At 40.5% G+C, this 19086-nt stretch overlaps 1 protein-coding gene across 1 annotated transcript in view; it reads right to left on the bottom strand.

Moving 5' to 3' along the window:
* CLVS1 (clavesin 1) overlaps window positions 1-19086 on the bottom strand; it is a 129493-nt gene that overhangs the window by 66229 nt on the left and 44178 nt on the right. Inside the window, exon 3 of the mRNA XM_036338348.1 lies at window positions 7048-7222. Within this exon, the coding sequence (XP_036194241.1) occupies window positions 7048-7222 (175 nt within the window). The remainder of the gene's footprint in view (window positions 1-7047; window positions 7223-19086) is intronic.

Below are 19086 nucleotides of genomic sequence, written 5' to 3'. Positions count from 1 at the left end.
GACTACTCTAAGCCTAATGGAATTCCGGAATGTAAGTTTCAAGAAGCCAGGTTGGCTTTGCTCTCTGCAGTAATCCGGTTTAGAAGAATCCCTGGCCCACATTTTATGTTGAGTGAATGAATACACTGGGAGTCAGTATGTCTGCCGGTCTGAGTTATGGACTGTTGCTTTGGTGTGAATGTACTACTAACTTGACAGGCATCTGCCCAGCCTGCCTTTTCAAATGTCTAATCACTCTATCCATTTATACTCAGGAACTGTCATGCTGCCACCGGCTTACAGACTTTTTACTGTTCTAATCTTTTGAGTGAATATGGCACTTTGAATTCCCCAAGGGCGAGTGAACATATCATATGTTTTGGGAAAAGATTGAAAAATTAGGATATAGGAAGGAGGCTGGAGAGAATAGACAGGGTCTAAATGGATGTAATAAAAAGGGACACTCAGAAGATGGATGGTTCACAGTTAGCTGAGCCTCTGAACATTGCTCCCAACCTCCTCCAACCTCTGGGTTAAGAGTTGGAAAAGCAATGGACTGCCCTTTCCACCAGCCTGGCTCAAAGCCGTTGGGAGAGTTTGAATCAAAGTTGATATAAATATTATAAAACTATATTTGACAACAACAAAAATGGTCATGCAGTCAACCTTGAATGAAGACAATGAGTTGATAAAGTGATTGGCCAGACTAAATAACATGAGTGCAGAAATGAGGGGGGAAATCACTGCTTAGATCTCCTTTGGTGAGTGAAAAGCCAGTTTCTCTACACCCTTCACAAATGCCTTGGTCCTAAAAGGAGCGCAATATTTTGTAAAAAGCTTATAGGGTACAAGGCTATACCTCTTCTTAAGTAAACCATTTCAGCACAGCAAGCTCTGTAAGAATGTATCTGGCCTGGCTGAACACTGATGAATGCTGTGCGTTGGTTGTAATGGTTAGGCTGCAATGATTTACACGAAATAATTCCCAAAATTGATTTTGGAAACATTACAAAACTCAAGAGCAAGACTTTGTTGCGTTGCTCATTCTGCCAGAATTCCCCAGCAGAACTGAGACTAATGCTGTGCTGTATTAAATTGGTGGCATAAATATTACTTTGAGTTTGATTAAAATTTAACAAGTTGTAATGAAGAGATACAACAGCTCTTTTAGGCATTATTGACCACATTTAAGAGATCAAATGGCAGAGGAAGAGGAAATGACTTCTAGGCATTCTCAAAATTCATTTTTAAGTAGAATTCTTTGAACTAATATTCATAGAATATTCATGTAACTGGGGAAGCTTAATATTCTAAACAATGACACTCCCTCAAAGCATTTCTCTGGAAGGAGGAATATTAGAATTTCATGATGAGTTGATACTGGTATCTTTTGACATAAAAATCGGATGATCCACTAAAAAGCAGTCTTCTGTATGATTACTCTTATATCTCATTCATTTGGTTACGCCTGTGAAGCACACAACCAAAGTCCTATGCACATGTCATTTTTTAAATAATTGTTGTCAGAGGCAGTATAATTGCCTATTAAAAATTTAAGATGATATTTTGAGCAGTTTTAGGTTCATACCAAAATTGAGGGGAAGGTACAGAGTTTTCCCATAAATCCCCTTTTCCCACACATGTATTGCTTCCCTCATTAGCAACATCCCCCACCAGAGGGGTACATTTGTTACAACTGATGAACCTGCATTGACACATCATCATCACCCAAAATCCATCATTTACATTAAGGTTCACTCTTGATGTTGTACATTCTATGGGTTTAGGCAAATGTATAATGACATGCATCCATATTACTGTATCATACATCCTCTGAGCTGCACCTATTCGTCCCTCCTTGCTCCCCCCTCTCCCGCCCTCAATCCCTGGAAACCACTCATCTTTTAATTGTCTCTGCAGTTTTGCCTTTTCTAAATGTTACCTTGCTGGAATTATACACAATATGGTCTTTTCAGATTGGCTTCTTTCACTTAGCAACTTGCATTTAAGATTCCTCTCTTTTCGTGGTTTGATAGCTCTTTTCTTCTCAGAGCTGAGTAATACTCCATTGCCTGGATGTGCCATAGTTTATCTATTCACCTACTGAAAGATACTTTGGCTGCTTCAAATGTTGGGCAATTACAAATAAAAGTGCTATAAACATTCGTGTGCACATGAATCTTCAGCTCCTCTAGGTAAATACCCAGGAGCAAGATTGCTGAATCATATGAAGGTATGTTTTCTAAGACACTGCCAAACTGTCTTTCAAAGTTGCTGTACCATTTTGCATTCCCGCCAGCAGTGAATGTGAGTTTCTCTTGCTCTGCATCCTTGCCAGGATTTGGGATTGTCAGTGTTCCAGATTTTGGCCGTTCAGGTGTATAGTAATATTTCATTGTTTTCATTTGCATTTCCCTGATGACACATAATGCGAAGTATCAACTTGTATCCTTACTTGCCATCTTTGGCAAGGCATCTGTTCCAGTCAATTTTAAAAATTTGATTATTTTTTTTTTTTTTACTGTTGACTTTTTAAGAGATCTTTGTATATTTCGGATAACAGTCCTTTATTAGATGTGTCTTTTGCAAATATTTCCTCCCAGTCAGTGGCTTTTTTTACTCATTCTCTTGACATTGTCTTTTGCAGAGCAGAGATGTTTAATTTTAATGAAGTCCAGCTTATCAATTATTTCTTTCATGGATTCTGCCTTTGGTATTGTAACTAAAAAGTCATCACCATGCCCAAGGTCACATAGGTTTTATCCTATGCTATCGTCTAGCAGTTTTATAGTTTTGCATTTTACATTTAGGTCTGTGATCCATTTTGAGTTAACTTTTGTGAAGGGCGTAAGGCCTGTGTCCAGATCCATTGTTCCAGCACCATTTGTTGAAAATACTACCTTTGCTCCATTGTATTGCTTTTGCTCCTTTATCAAAGGTCAATTGAATACATGCAAGCCTTGTGAAGCATAGAAATACAACTGGTAGACCTAAATAGAAGACTGTCAACAGGTTGCTATCCCAGTGCCCATCAGCTCTATATTACCTAGTATCACCTTCACTTTGGGGTAAACTGTTTGTAGCCAAGAAAAGAAAATCAAACATCCTGATTTGTTACATTACAAAGATATTCCAAATATCTGTTACTTATTACAGTAAATATTCCACATGTAGTCAGACCTCCTTCAGAACTGAGGATGTATTCCCTGGAGGCTAGGGGTGCTACCAGGAGAAAGTTCTTAGATAACAGTGCCCTCTGGGGACTCAAGCTGAAGAGAGCCACTTTACCCAAGCTCACAACCACTTCCCAGGGCAGCCTGTACACAATGACTGAACAATGTGGGAATATAAGGCCCAGTCCCTTGGTCCCAATGAGGGACAACTCTGAAGGATCATCTCAGCTTCAGAATGCCTGAGGCTTTCATTGGAAATGACTGAACCTCAGTTTAACTTCTCCTGCTGCCAAATATTCTTCCATGGCTTCTTTTCTACAAATGTTGATCCCAAGAACACTCCCTAATAAATTTCCTGAATGTTGATCTCTGTGTCAGAATCTGCATCCTGGAGAACCCAACCTACAACAATTAGTAACTGAATGTCTCATTGAATGACTATCTTATTGAGAACTAAGAATGGAGATAACAGAGCTAAAATTGGAGTTCCTGGAACTAGATTGTAATGCAGGGTGCAAGAATGATAAAAAAAAAAATGACTCTAACGTCTCACTGTCTGAACAGTGGTTCCCCACCCCCTTCTCTCTGCAAGAGGGATTGTATTAATTATTGGAGAAGGGGCTGTATATTATAGGGCCCCAAATCCTTCAAGAGTTGAGCAGCAGGTAATCCTAACAACTCTGATAAATAGCTGAAACCCCAACCAGGTAGCCTAGCCCAAAAGTGATCTGATTATTTTTCCTAACAAGGCTACTTACATCTATCTTACAAATGCAGGATAGCAGAGAGAGCAAGCTTCCTACACTGCAACATAGGATCTCCCTGCCCCACGATCTCCCGTGTGTTTAGCAGACACCCTGACCTCCTCTGGTCCTTCTGAGGATGCAAAGGAGGAAGGAAGAGCGGTGCTCCTCTCTCACTGACACTGGCTTTATACAGCTTTCCTTTTCTCCGCTGTCCATGCCTTCCCCCATGCCGGTGTTGCGAAACGTATCTTGAATCTTCATGGCTGACACATGGAGGCCTGGGTGGGACTTTCCTTGTACAACAGACAGTGTGACCAAAGGCATGAATTGAGCTTAGAACCAGTTATGACTTGTTTGAAATGTCAAAAGGGGTTGATGGCTACACCAGGGATGAAAATTATCCCTGCCATGAAGAAAGTTCACTGAGAGAGCCAGTGGATGGGGTGACCATGATGTCTGAATGTCCCCAAAGCCCAAGCGAAGATAGTCTGGTGTGAGAAGTTGTCAGTGGCTGAGCAGAGCTGACTACTCACAGCAGTGACCCTGAGGGCTTCTTCACAGTTGCCAAGACAACAAGCTAAATGTTACAGGGAGTCGCATCCTCATTGGAGGAACAGCACCCATGTCAGCACCCCCTGTGACCACTGGCTATTTCTTCTGGCAGGAAGGACTGAACCTCCTAAGTGTCCCCAGGTCTCCAGGCCTTGGGCAGGCAGAGTTCACAGAAAAAGCTGCATCCCCATCCAGACAGCCTGACTCCAGGATGCCCTGGTCTTTCCCACAGTTGAGGTGAATGTACCTGGCTTTATAAAAGGGAATAAAGGGGCCAGCAAGACCACTGCTCTGTGAGATGCTGGAAGGATACCCATTTTATTCGCTGTGACCCTGGCCTCATCCATTTCCCCTTCTCCCAGTAGAGCCTACTCCCTAACTAGAGCTATAGGACATTGCAGAGTTCATCCCATATCCTGCTACATGATAAGTGAAGGCTCAGACAGGACCTACCTTGCCCCACAAAAGGTCATCTAGTACTTCTTGTAAAAATAATTTATAAGCTTAGGTATCGTTTTACCTTTTAAAACACACTCACATGCACTAACTCAGTAAGCCCCACATCAGCCTAATGAATTTGGCAAGGGACATATTATATAATCCACACAATTTTCAGAAAGAAAAACTAGAACACAAGGTTGGATAAAGGACATTTTCCTTCTTGATTTACGAAAAAAAAAATGTTACAAATACAGAAAACTTGAATCACAGCTACTTATACATGTAATAAATTATCTTTTTTTTTTAAAAAAAAAGAAAGATAAAATTAAATGAAGCTTGTACTACTACTACCACAGAAAATCCTGCAAATAACATCAGCATAATTATACAGCATGAAGTAAACCTTGCAGCTTACTTTAAAACTCCCTTTGATAAAAGCTTTAGGGAGAGAGAGGTCACATGTCAGAAGCTTAGATGAGAGGAGGTGGGAGAGTGGGAGTTAGAGTTAAGAGCAAATGATTGATAGTAGAGAACATATGAGACAGTGACTGGGATTTAAGGGAAGGCAGGGTCTCCATAGAGTCCGGAAATGCAAAAGCAACTTTACAATGTGCTCCCAATACACTGCACGATGCGGCCACCCAGGACAGCTGGGACTCCTGGGACAGTGGGGAGTTGCTCTGCCTCATCCAAAATGCCTGCTCCACTTCCCTTCCCCGTGGAGTGGGAAACCATTCAATCAAATAAGGCCCATTCACTAGACACACGTCTATCAGAGGCCCACTAGGTATATACTGGGAGTCAAACAGTATGAGCCCCAGCTTAGGAAACAGACCCACTTATTACTCCTCACACTAGAGTAGGATGGGTGATTGAAATGGGATTTTGAGCCTTAAATTTTTAAAAAAATAATTATTGGTTAATTCATTTTCTTTTCATTGGTTGAAACCTGCACCATCTGCATGTTCAGGATTCCATTGGAGACTTAGGTGCATAACATTTTATTCCTAGAACTAAAACCAAAGCACCTAGAGAAGCTGGAATAATTATTGAATTTTTTTAAAAAATTGAATTTATTGGGGGTGGCACTGGTTCATAAAACCATGCAGGTGTCAAGTGTACAACTCAACAAAACATCATCTGCACACTGCATCCTGCACCCATTGCCCGAAGCAAAGTCTCTTTCCATCCCCATTTAGCTCCCTTTTACGCACCTCCCCCTTCACCCCCCTCCTCTTTCCCTGTGGCTATCACCACACTGCTGAGTGTCTCTATGTGTTATCTAGTCGCACTATGAAGTGCATGAGTAATGACTGCTTTATCTGAGAATCAGCCAACAGCGCACTATCCACATAGCTGCATATAACGGCTGCTTCTTGGGTAGGGGGATCGGCCCGCTGAGTCAGTCTTACCACAGAATTAAGAAGGGACATGAGTTTTATTTGTGCTGATTCTAGAGCTCCCTGAACTGTACCTTGATTTTTGAACTGCAATAATGTGTCACCAAGAGGCTAAGCAGCAGGGCCTGAGTTTGGTAATGCTTTACATAGACTCACTGGTCCTTAAAAGTAGAAGGGAGCCCAGAGACTGCCTACCCTGGCCTTCACACGGCACAGGAAACCCTTCCCGGAAGGTTTGCCGAGTCGGCACACACAGGAGGTAGAGTTTCATGGCTTCTGCCGTTTGCACTGAAGGGATCTACTTTGGTACAAACACTGTCGCACATTGCATCCTCAGAAGAGCGCAGCCACAGGGGGTCTTTCCGGGGTACAAAGCTACTTCTAGAAACCCTGGAAAGCCCCCATGCCACCTCTATGTAGGACCTGCTCATAAAGCAGGTATTTGCTAGCTTTAATTTTTGTAAACTCTCAAGTGAATTAGGCTAAATATCCCCGCGCTTTATTCATAATTGCTACAGTAGGTAATTTGTGGCTGCGGTAACAGTAATTTAGAGTCATTAATGAAAATGAAGTCTAATTTAAAAAAACAAAACAAAACCCAGACATGTAAATTCAGGCTGAGGTAAAAACACAGAATATCACGGGTGAATTCTATGTTTTCTTTTTCCGCCCTAAAAGACAAATATTACTTGGATTGCAATAAGAAAACAGTACATCGTCACACACAGTCTCATGGTGTCCTTTCATTGCACGTACCTGCAGCCCTTCGATGGCCAGTCTGAGAATGGAAGGTGTCAGCTTGGAGGCTTGTTTGAAGGAAAAATTGCTCCAGTCTATGATTAAAAGGAACCCGTTGATCTGAAGCTCCGGATCTTCAATGAGGACTTCCAGGGACAGCAGGATGGCCCGCAGGATGTCCGTGAAGGAGTTCCTGCAGCCAGAGCAGAGAGGAGAGGCTGTGCGTGAATATGAGCAGGCGATCGCACTTTGCTGGGGGCCCTCGGGCCTCCTCACTCCACTGCTGCCTGAGCCCCGCCTGCAGGGTAACATCAGTGTGGTTTGTACCCCAAGTGACCAAAAACGCATTTGCTAAACTTCCCAGGAAAAGGCTCCAAGACTCAGGATGGAAGCCTCCCTGTGATCTGACTACACCAGGACCCCAAACTTTAAGAGGCGTGGCTCTTTTGGTTTCCAGGAGTCTCTAGACTCTGCTTATACCACAGCCCTGATTGTCTTTCATGGAAATGCATCCCTTGCTTCTCTATTCCCACACACAGTTCTAATCTCTTTCAGGGAAGAGACGGGGGCCATAATCATAGTTGTGTCCAGGTACCTGGCTACTCAATGAATCATTGTCGAACAACAATGAATCATTGAGACCTTAATCAGAGGTGCTTATTTTGATTAAACCTCTTATTCCTTTTGTTTGTTTGTAAAATCTTGCTAAAAATGTAAAAACAGCCATATAGTTGGTGCTATTTTTTAGATGCAATTCATGGAGGAGAGAAAAATAAATCGTGAAGAATAGCTTATTTTCACTGACAGGGAGTGCTTCGGGAAGGAAATTGCTTTGAGTCCATCGGTAACTATGACAACAAGAGACCTGAATACAAAGGAGAGTGACAGTTCTCTGGTGTTGCATGTGGTCCTTCACATCCTATATTCCCATTCACTAGTTGGTTTTTATCTTAAATAATCTTCAGACATGAAGAAATGATAGCATATTCACTCTTCTACTCCCAACACATTATTGGAACTACAAACTTAGAGGATTCAGCATCCTTTTAATTAATGTATTTGTTTGTTTTTTTGGTGTGTTTTTTTTTTAGTAAGTAGGAAAATAAATATAACCTCGATGACAAAACATGTTACTTCCGTTGGGCTATCATTAAAACCAGAAACCATATCCTTTTGTGATATCAATGTGAAGTGATCCGATTCTTGAGCATTTAAATCTGGTTTGAATTCTAACCAAGTCTAGTGATTCCAGATTTCAAAACAGGAAATCCATGATCAAACAGTAAACTAGTAAAAACTTACTGAATGCTTATTATAAGCTCAGCATTATCTTTCATACTTGAACTCTTAAAATAGTATGTTATATTTCTACTTCCAAAGAGCCCTTAATTTAGTTGGGATGGGGTAGATTAGCCAGATAAATTGAAAGGGATCAATACAATTTGAGTAGTCAGGGAAGAGTTTATGGAGGGATGAAGGCTTGGGATAAGTCTTGAAAGATAGATAGGATTTTGATAAATTATTGGGAGGGAGGAAGACATATTAGGAGTGACACAAGTGAAAAATAAAGATATCAGCTCATTCTGTTTCTGTACAGTTCTTTCTACTAAAAATTTATTCAGTATATCAAGCTGACATTTTCTTCCCTTAAACCCACCTATTGGGTGTGGTTCTATTAAAAAGATAAAAACCTCAGGTCTTTCATACCACACACTTTCAATGATCTAAATGTAGTGGTCATGACACCCATATAATCTCCAGACTAAAGAAATTATTAATAACTTTAACCATTTCTCATAGGAAATGGTTTTACTACTCATCATTTTTGTTTTCTTTCATTTATATTCTCTTTCAAGCTTTAGGGATGTCAAATTCCTATTAATGTAGGATAAAGTTTTCATGAGGGCTTTGGATTTTGTTTTGAATTCATATCAAACATGATCTAAAGACCCAACTCCTTTTTAGAGATACGGTTTTGTATTGGAAAGAAAACATTGACTTAACAGCAGCATGGGACCAATGATTATGAGTTGAAGCAATTCCAAATGGAATATGGGAATGGCCAGTGGTAAACTAGAAATGATCATTAGGGAATTGAGAGCCTGATCCTGCATAAGCTTTCTTAAGAAGAGCACACACAAGGGAAAATTCATGACTGAAAGGCTAAGCCTTAGGTAAAGCCTACAGACAGTACTGAGGTTGAAGAAAGAAGAACTGAGGAAATAAAAGGTGAGAGACTCAAGACAGTATTGTGTTCAAACAGGGAGAGTGTTTTAAGAAATAAGTATATGATAAATTACATTACTGACCCAAATTCTTCACTTTTCTGAGCATCCACAACTAGCTATGTGTTGACCTCTTTGACAATAGAGTGTACTTTCCATCCCATAGCCACATGACTTGATATTACTGATAGCAGAAAAGCCAGTGTGCCAATTCTGAGTCTAGCTCTTAAAAATTGCAGATGTTGCTAACTGTTCTCTTGTCTTCTGCTATTGCCATGGTAAAAGCATGCTACAGCTAGCATCAACTGAAGAGAAGGATGAAAAACACAGAAAACTAGCAGATCTTCATAAGAAAGAGAACCACCCAGATGAACCCAGCCTACATAAACTCCAGCTGTCCCACAAATGTGTGAGCAGTAATCAATTATTGTTTTTTTAAGCCACTGGATTAGGGGATGGTTTGTTACACAGCAACAACTACCTAATACCAGAGGCTAGATTACCAAGTCAAATAAATACAACATGAAGATTTAGGAGAACAAGAAAAGAAAAAGTGCCATTGCATTAGGTAACAAGTAAATCTTTGGAGAATTTTGAGACAGCACTTTTAGTTGAATGGTGAAGATGGAAATCATTGATTATAAAGATTTTTAGAAAATCACTTAATCACTATCTCATTTTACTCCTATATAAATGAGAGATAGCACCTCTTCCCATCACAAATCCACCTGTATACATTCCCAAGACATTCTTCCTGGAAACTATGCATTTTCAAGATCCCAGAAATCCTTTGGTCTGGCCCTGCCAAGGCACTAGGGGTGAGTTAATTAAATGTTTTACCAAATATAGCAGGCTAATATTTAAGTTGATAATTTTGTATAGCCAGCAAATGATTTTATAAATATCCAAATGGCCCTCGGCAGAAAAAAGGTTCCCCACCCCTGCAGGAGTTATGCAAAATGACCTTATGAAGGAGCTTTGTGAATTGGAAAGCATATCCCAACAGGAGCCAATATTTGTACTGTCACGGATTAGTGGTATACACCTCTTGGTTGTACTTCTTCATGATGGTAATGACAGCAGGACAATGGGAAATGTGCAAAATGCAATTGTGTTCTGTTTTGATAAACCTATTTTTTTCCTATTCTAAGGCTGAGAGTCTCAGGGAAAATGGTCTGGAAGGGGAATTCTGGTGATATATTTTCCACCAGAAAAAATATATCCTATATATCTAATAATTCCTATGTGAATCAGGTTTTAGCTGGATGGTCTCTCCATGTGCACCTGGGCAAATGAATCCATATTTCTCAAAGGGGTAATCCAGGAAAAGTAAAAAAAAAATAAAAAAAAAAAATACTTGTGTTCTGAAAATATTAGATGCATAGAAGATGCTAATAAAAATGTTTAGCTTTGCTGTTGTAGAATTAATATTTGTAGGAGCTTAATATTAAGTTTACTACTTAATGTTAGCTGGAAAGTCAAACTAGACAATTACTTTTCTCAGCAGGGACGATCACTGAGAGAACAGAAGCCTGGGATTTAACTCTGCATTCACATGGTTTGATAGGCCCGTAATGTCAAGAGGAGAAAGAAAGAATGGAAAGAGGAAGAAAGAATGAATGGGGGCGGGGGTAGGTTGGGGGGAGAGAGGCAGGAGAAACCAAAACCTTGCACTTAATTTTTTATTTCCATTAATTTTATCCTATTCTGGTTTATAAAGAAAACTTTTGGATTTATGTTAACCTAAGAATATAATTCCTTGTAACATCAGAATAAAGGAGTTGCCTATTGATTTATTTATTATTAGTTGCAATATGGGCATATTTGGCTCTCAGCCTCAGCATCAGAAAGAAGAAATAATGATTTTAATACTATTTAAACATCTTTTGTTTGTTTGTTTTCCAGAAACATTATTTATTTATTTTTCTTTATTGATTAAGATATTACAAATGTGTCCTTATCCCCCCAATATCCTCTCATCCCCCCAATCCTGCCCTCACCCTATTTAAACATCTTATAACATGCAAGGCCCAGTCCCTATGTGTGAAATTTTCAATAAGGAGCAAGCCACATCATATCATCCTCTCTGAATTTTTGGTTCAGTGTAGATCACAGAACCTTAACTAAAATGGGTATAGTTTACAAAAACAAGTACTGTCATTTCAAATTTTTGTCTATCTCTACCCAGTATGGGAAGAGTATGGAGTCCAACCCACCTTCAACTCAACCATAAGCTTATTGAGGACAGAACACAAAGGGTAATGCTCTGAACAATGTCCTGGTTTTGAACTAGACTACAGAAAACAGCAGGACAATGATTTCTCACTCAAGTAAAGCATGAAGATAAGAGGCTGTGTCTCTGTAGACCAATCCTGACAGGCCTACTCATCTCTGGATAGAGACACAAGAACAGAAAGTATTTGTATCCATCATTCAAAATGACACAGACACTAATGCTATCAAATTTCAATTTGCCAAGTTCTTTCTTGTTTATATATCTTGATGAACAAAAATGTAATGTGTGTGTGTGTGTGTGTGTGTGTGTGTGTGTGTGTGTGTATATATATATATATATATATATATATATATATTTCACCATTTAGAATTTCCTCCGTTCAGTTTTTGTTTGTTTTATTTTATTTATTTATTTTTTAAATATATTTTATTGATTTTTCACAGAGAGGAAGGGAGAGAGACAGAAGGTCAGAAACATCGATGAGAGAGAAACATTGATCAGCTGCCTCCTGCACATCTCCCACTGGGATGTGCCCGCAACCCAGGTACATGCCCCTGGCTGGAATCGAACCTGGGACCTTTCAGTCCGCAGGCCGACGCTCTATCCACTGAGCCAAACCGGTTTCGGCTGTTTGTTTGTTTTAAATGAAAAGACAGTTTGATAGATAAAACCAATATTTTGGTCCACCTGCTTCTAAATTTTCCCAAGAATTAAAAATAATAAAATTAATGCATCTATTGGCTTACTTACACAGTTAATGCAATTTCTTATCATTTAATGTCTTCTTTTAAAAATGTTGAAGTATCTGAAACTGGATAAGGAGTCAGGCGACATTTGTTCAAAGATTTCATGAAGTTCTACTTCATGGAAGTAACATAAGACAAGAGGGTATTTTTTAATCTTCCTGCTAGTAGATGGAAACTGGTAGGAGACATTAAAATACATGCACATGGAAAGCAATGCAGCAAACTCATTAAAAGCATAAAGCTTGTAGTTAGCAGATTCTGACTTAAATTCTGTCTGCTCTGTGCAAGCTCAGCAGTTACTTTCTCTCTCTGTGATTTAGTTCTCTCCTCATTTGTAGAAGAATCATCATAACACCAGCCTCACTGGTAATGATAAAGTGAGAGAATTACACAAAGCCATAGCAGAGCAACTGGCTCCTACTAACCCATAGAAGGAGCTGATGGTCATGTTGGTTTTCATTGTTAGATAAGTGAATATGATGTCAGGTTGAAAGTAATAGAGGTTGCAAAGTGTTCGGGAATTACAAGGAGAGATCACTCTGGCTGGGGGATTTTGGAGCATCCTCAATCGGGCTGTGAAGAATGTGAAAGGTTTGGACACTGGACATAGAAGGAGCCACATAAACAGTGAGATCTGAGACCAGGGAGACTACTGAATTGGGAGAAATGGCAAGTGCACCTGTGCCATGGGGTAAGTGAAAAGGAATGTAGAAATAAGGTTAGATTGTGACCCATCTTCAGTTTGATTTCCAGGAGAACTACTAGTTATTTGTGCAGGGGAAGAAAGCAATGGCAGTTATGCTTTAGGAAGATTTGGAATGACAACAGGGATTATGTAAATTGGAGTCGGAGACTGGAGCAATGTGGTCCAATTAGGAGGAGGCAATTGCAGTGCATTAGGTGAGAGGTGAATGGAAATGATAATGATATGAGAAGAACTATGAGGATCAGTGACCATGACTTAGTTACAGATTAGATTTGGCATAAAGAGAGGAAAGACAGTGGTATTATTAAGAATAAAAGGAACCCTGTTGGGTAGGAAATGAGTCAGAGATGTTATAGTTGTATCTAGTTCTTACATAATAAGAATCAGAACCCAGGACAGCCACACAGAATATTAATATGAATATGACCTGACACTGGGCTGTCAAGGGAATGCCTAGAAGTGCACGGTTGTGTGGGGTCTACATTCCTGCCACTCAAGTGATGAAATGTCACCATAAACAGAGGCCAAGTCTGCAGGAGAGAATAGTCCCTGCTCTATTGATAAGAAGGGACCATTGCCTTTGAATCCCTGGAAATTACCTGCACCTACACATAGCTGATGCTCAACCAGTAATTCTCAGTGAAGGCACAAAGGAGAGCATGTTAAACCAACCCACTGGAAGCTTTAAAAATTAAAAATAAACAAAACCTACTCTAGGAGCACCAGTGGGGACATTTCCTTCTTCAATGCCTGTTATACTCATTTCTAGGCAAAGTAATGTCAGATGTGTGTCCTTGAACACATTTTCTATCACAGTTTTTATATATAGAATAATATACTACCAAGCCTCATGTATCCAAGAGTTGGAGAGGAAACAAAGCTTTAAGAATTGATTTTAACTTAGGAGCGGGTCAGGTCTGCATTCATATAGATGAGTGTGGGCGTAAAAGAAGATGATAAGAACATGACAATCTAGAACAATTAATAATAAATGCTAGATGGATGTTTACATATAGGAAGGCTGGTATAGCTCAAGATTCTTAGTCTATTGGGAAAGAACTACCCCCCGCAAACCCTACTTTAAGACAGGCTGAAATGTAAGTGACAAAAGGGATTATTTCATTCAGCTTTCTAGATGGGGATTGGGCCACGGTCTAAAGAGAGCAGCAGCAGAAGAATAAAAACACAGCCCGATGGAAGTGAGCTATGAGCATGAGATTCATCCCTAAATGACTATGAAATATTAATTTCATGCTTGTCTATTCTGGTAACTCCCTTGGCTGAGGAGCTACCGAAAAGAAAAAACCAGGAAGAGTCTCAAGTAGGTGAAAAAGCACTCACTGCTAAATAGTAGGCATGGAGTTAGAATCAAATCAGCCTAACCAGGGTTAGAAACGCACTGTCTCCCTGCCGAGGGTGAATGAATGTGGATGGTCACATTACTCTTACCTCCAATGGAATACAATTGGCACTTACAGGCCTTGCACGGGGTTCATGACAATGTACTGGTCCATACTTGAGATGGGATATTCTTTCCCCTAGGCCTGTCTGGCCCTTACAACCATAAAATCACTCTCAGGATAAGAAATTGGACAATAAGATGAGAGAGCAGGCATTTTAGGAAAGCATCCATCCTGTGGTGCCCCATTGCCTTGAATGATTTTGCCCTCCTGAGGTTTTTTCCCTCTAGGTGATATGCTGCAATCACTCTTACAAACAAGAGGTTCTTTTCTGAAATCATAAATTCTGATAACAGTGTGCGAGGCAACCTGAGTTAAGTAGCACCGTAGCAAAACAACACTATAGATGTTGCATTTCATGGGACTTAAGTTGGAATTATACAGCATCTCATAATTTTAATTAATTCATAGAATTGCCTACCTCCACTGAAAACTCCATCCTTCTGTACTTAATAAAGAGATCACTATATTCTGGCAGGATAAAAAGACCTTAAAACCAAGAGAAGTCCCAAGGCTATAAAATTAGTTGCCTACAAATAGGAGTCTCAACCCTGACAATGTGGGTAATTCATATCAGAAGAGTTATTGGAGACTGATTGAACTTAAAGGGTTTGCCATCTGATTGAAGTTTTCAAAGTTGTTTTATCCTTTCCCCTTTTAAAGTTCTAGCCTTTTTAATGATAAGCTACTGAAACATCAGCAAGCAATCAAATTTATGAAAGATTAAAAGGAGAGAGCCACAGGAAATCATTACATAATGGAAAGCAAAGTCTTATTTTTACAGGTAGTATATTTGAGGTAGTTTAACAATGTGACAGGAAGCAACTTGTTGGCTGGTTTCCAGGTAGGCATTCTTCTCTCTGGTTATCAGCACTCTTCAACTATTTCCTCTTCCTCAAGACACCTCAAGGCTCTTGGGTTCATGAAGAGGGAAAGGTATAAGATTCTCATGACCTTCATGGCTATCAGCATCAGGAAGACCCTTACCACTGCTTACAATGCTTATGAGTTTTGGCACCATTAAGGCAAGTCTGATGGGAAGAATTTTTGGCCTTGATCGACCCCTATGATACTTCATGATAGCTCACAAATCACAATAATGACAAGCAGCTTGATCATCCTTCTGAAACCAGGATAAATATATGCCCACGGCCAGAGGGCAAAGCCTCCTGCAAATACCACCTACACTATTTTCCAGAAGAGAACATGTGTGTAACTTCAACAGAAAAACCCCCTTTGGAGGTTTCTGAAGACAGCCAGAGCCCAGTGAGCTGTGCCTATAATAGTTCATTGACAGGGCCAGGCACGTCATAAGAGAGATGTGGTATTCCTAGAAGCCTCCTGGCAGAATTCTCACACTCATTGGGCCCAACCAGCCCCAACTGGGCAGGTCACAGAGACTAAAGAGGGGTAAAGCCCTTTCCCTGGACTCTCTTCATAAACCAGTGGGCTGGGGGCTCTAATGGATACACTGCCTGAGCCCCAGTCCAAATACAGACTCCTTACTCTCACCCTAATTCTAGGAATCAGAAGTAAAACAAAATACATTCATTAAAAAATGAGCAAGTGCTCCAGATGGTTCACTGAACGAGAGGATTGGTTGACTTTTCCTACCCGGGGTCCGTGTGCTTGGAGGGCTCACTTTGCCCTACAAGGTCACTTTACCCGCGGAGGCTCTGACGACTCTCTGGGGAATTATTTTGTGGAGGTGATTAAAGACAACATTGGTTTCTTTCACTTAATTACATCAGAGATTATCACTTGGCAATCCTCGAAGCAATTAGAGCCAGTGGTTATTATTTATTGCCGCCACTTAATAGGAGCTACACTGCAGGAGATACTGTAAAACATCAACTTATATCTATCTTTAACACCTGTCCCAAATATCATACTCTGAATGCAGAACAGAATTTAGAAAATGCAATATATATATATATAATAATAAATACACAAAGCGAAAATATAACATATTAGAATTTGGAGTTTTGCTGTAGAAGGATTTCATTGCCTAAATTTATCCTAATAAAATCTCAGGGATTGTAATGGACTGCTTAGAAAGGTCAGCCATTTGTTTTCCAAAGAGGAAAAGGGGTGGGGGGTGTGTGGATTAAATGCTCAGGCTCTGGAAAGTTCTATCTCAAATTTGTCCTTTTGCTTTAATCCTTCATTTCTACCAACAGATGTGCCGTTGATAGACCCTTTTCTATTAACCAAGGCACAAGGAGGGTTTTCCTCACACAGAACAACTCCAGAGGAAAGAAGTGGAACTTTCTGTCTCTTTCACCCAATCGGGGATGGTACTTACAACCTACATCATTCTCTGCACCCCGAGGCAACATGTAAATACTGCCAGTCATTGAGGAAGCAGGGAGGGAGGGTGGATTAGCAGGGAGGCTGGTTCCCCCAGAATGGGTTTATAATTCAGAGAGAAGGAGACAACTGAGAGCTGGCAGGAAGCTTTGTGATTACACGCGGTTCTCCACTGAAGGTGGGACCCCTTCTCCCCATCTGTGGGACACCTGGTAATGTGTGTATGGCAGGGGGGTCATCACTGGGTTTCACAGGATTTGGAGAATGCACCGGCATTTGTTGGACAGAGGCCTGTCATGCTAAATGCCGTGAATGTGCAGTGCAGCCCCCCGAATAAGATCCCATCCCCAATGCTGGTCCCTTCCTACGTAAACTAATGACGTTCAGGTCCAGAAAAGCTCAATGAAACCACATGAGCAGTAGTTGCCCAGTAGTAACAATGTTCCAGGCTCCTCAGTTCAGTGCGCCTGTCACAGCTCTGAGACTCGCAGAACATGCAAAGGGAGAAATACTCAGTTTTCTGCTCCCAAAGCTGGGCTTTGTATTACAGCCAAGCACACCTGTTGGCCCAAATCTTTGTTCAGCTTTATAGTTCAGAAGGGGAATGATGGTGTCATGTTTGGAACGCTGATTGAATTCAGGACTTATCCTTGGATAAGACATACCAGTGGAGCAGCTCAGAGCAATAGGAGCAAATTGGCTAGACCTTGGGCTGACAGACTTTGGGAAGAATACAGAGGAAAGTCAAATATGACTCAATATTGATCAGGGAAAGGCTAAAGAGGCTTGCACACAGTATGTACAACAGCACACAGTATACAATGTAATTAAGTATTGATTTGACTTGCTGGAAATGACCTGCTTAGAAAAGGAGTTAGGAGAGGGGCAAACAAAGAATGTTTTTCAAGTATTTGAAAAAATACTTTTCCACCCTCATTCTCTCTTTTCAGGGTCCAGAAAAAAAGGGAATATTTTGTTTTATTTTAAAGACAGATTTTAAAAAATATATTTTTATTGATTTCAGAGAGGAAGGGAGAGGGAGAGAGAGAGACAGACACATCAATGATTAGAATCATTGATCGGCTGCCTCCTGCACACCCCCTACTGGGGATTGAGCCCGAAATCTGGGCATGTGCCCTTAACCAGAGTCAAACCTGGGATCCCTCAGTCCGCAGGCCAATGCTCTATCCACTGAGCCAAACCAGCCAGGGTGCAAGTTTTTAAATTACTGTTTGAAACCTGGAAGACAGATGTACTGGCAGTAAGGCTTGTTCATGATGTGAATGTATTACTGAGAGATTTAGAAGCAACTTTTCTGGTGACCTTAAGATAGAGTTTTAGAACTGTTGCAAAGCCTTCATCTTTATACATGAGAACAAACGAGGCCCAGAGGACATAGCTAATAAATATCAGAGCCAAGATTTGAACTTTCGTGTCTGAATATCATAGTGGGAAGGAAGCTGAAAGATCATCCAATCCCCAGAAGGTCAGCAGAGTGTGTTTCCCACCGACGCTTCGTTAAGAAAATGTCCAGGCAAATAGAAAAGTTGAAAGAATATTACAATGATATGCCCATTATCTGATTCAACAATTGTCAACATTTTGCATAGCTGCTTTATCTGTCATATGTATATATATGCATATGTGTGTACAGGTGGAAGTAAATTGACAGAAAGTTCTATCCATCAATTTGTTTTTCATGATTTCCATGCCACTTGTTCTGTAAAATGTTCTACACCATACAATGGTCTGTTGTTTTCTCTTTGTGCCATGTAAGTGTTCCTCTTTTGAACTAGAGTGAAGTCCATTGGCTTGTTTAGAGTCAGATTAAATATTTCCGGAGAGAATAGCTTATATAATGATGCCAATAGGCTTGATTTCATTGTCAAGTCTGACAAATTGAGGCTTTCTGCAAGAGTTTTTGCTGAGAAAGAGTGGAAGAGTTTCTTAAAACTTAGCAGAAACTTATGCCAAGAAGGATTTGCTGTGGGTACTGGTGGATATGAAGACAACTCCATATTTATAAGAAAAAGGGAAGAATGGAATCTTTAAAATTTGAGCTAGTTGTAGTCATTTGTTTGTGTGTATGTACAGATGTGTGTATATCCTATATAATAAAAAGGTAATATGCAAATTGCCCTAATGGTGGAATGACTGGGAACAACCAGTCGCTATGATGCGCACTGACCACCAGGGGGCAGACGCTCAACGCAGGAGCTGCCCCCTGGTGGTCACTGCGCTTCCACAGGGGGAGCTCTGCTCAGCCACAAGCCGGGCTGATGGCTATGAGCACAGTGGCAGTGGTGGGAGCCTCTCCTACCTCCTCAGCAGTGCTAAGGATGTCCGACTGCAGGTTAGGCCCACTTCCTGTGGG

The sequence above is a fragment of the Myotis myotis genome, unplaced genomic scaffold (genome assembly GCF_014108235.1).
Source record: "Myotis myotis isolate mMyoMyo1 unplaced genomic scaffold, mMyoMyo1.p scaffold_m19_p_16, whole genome shotgun sequence".
In the NCBI taxonomy this organism is placed as follows: Eukaryota; Metazoa; Chordata; class Mammalia; order Chiroptera; family Vespertilionidae; genus Myotis; species Myotis myotis.
The sequence above is the reverse complement of the archived record's forward strand: the minus strand, read 5'-3'. Positions and strand labels throughout refer to the sequence as shown.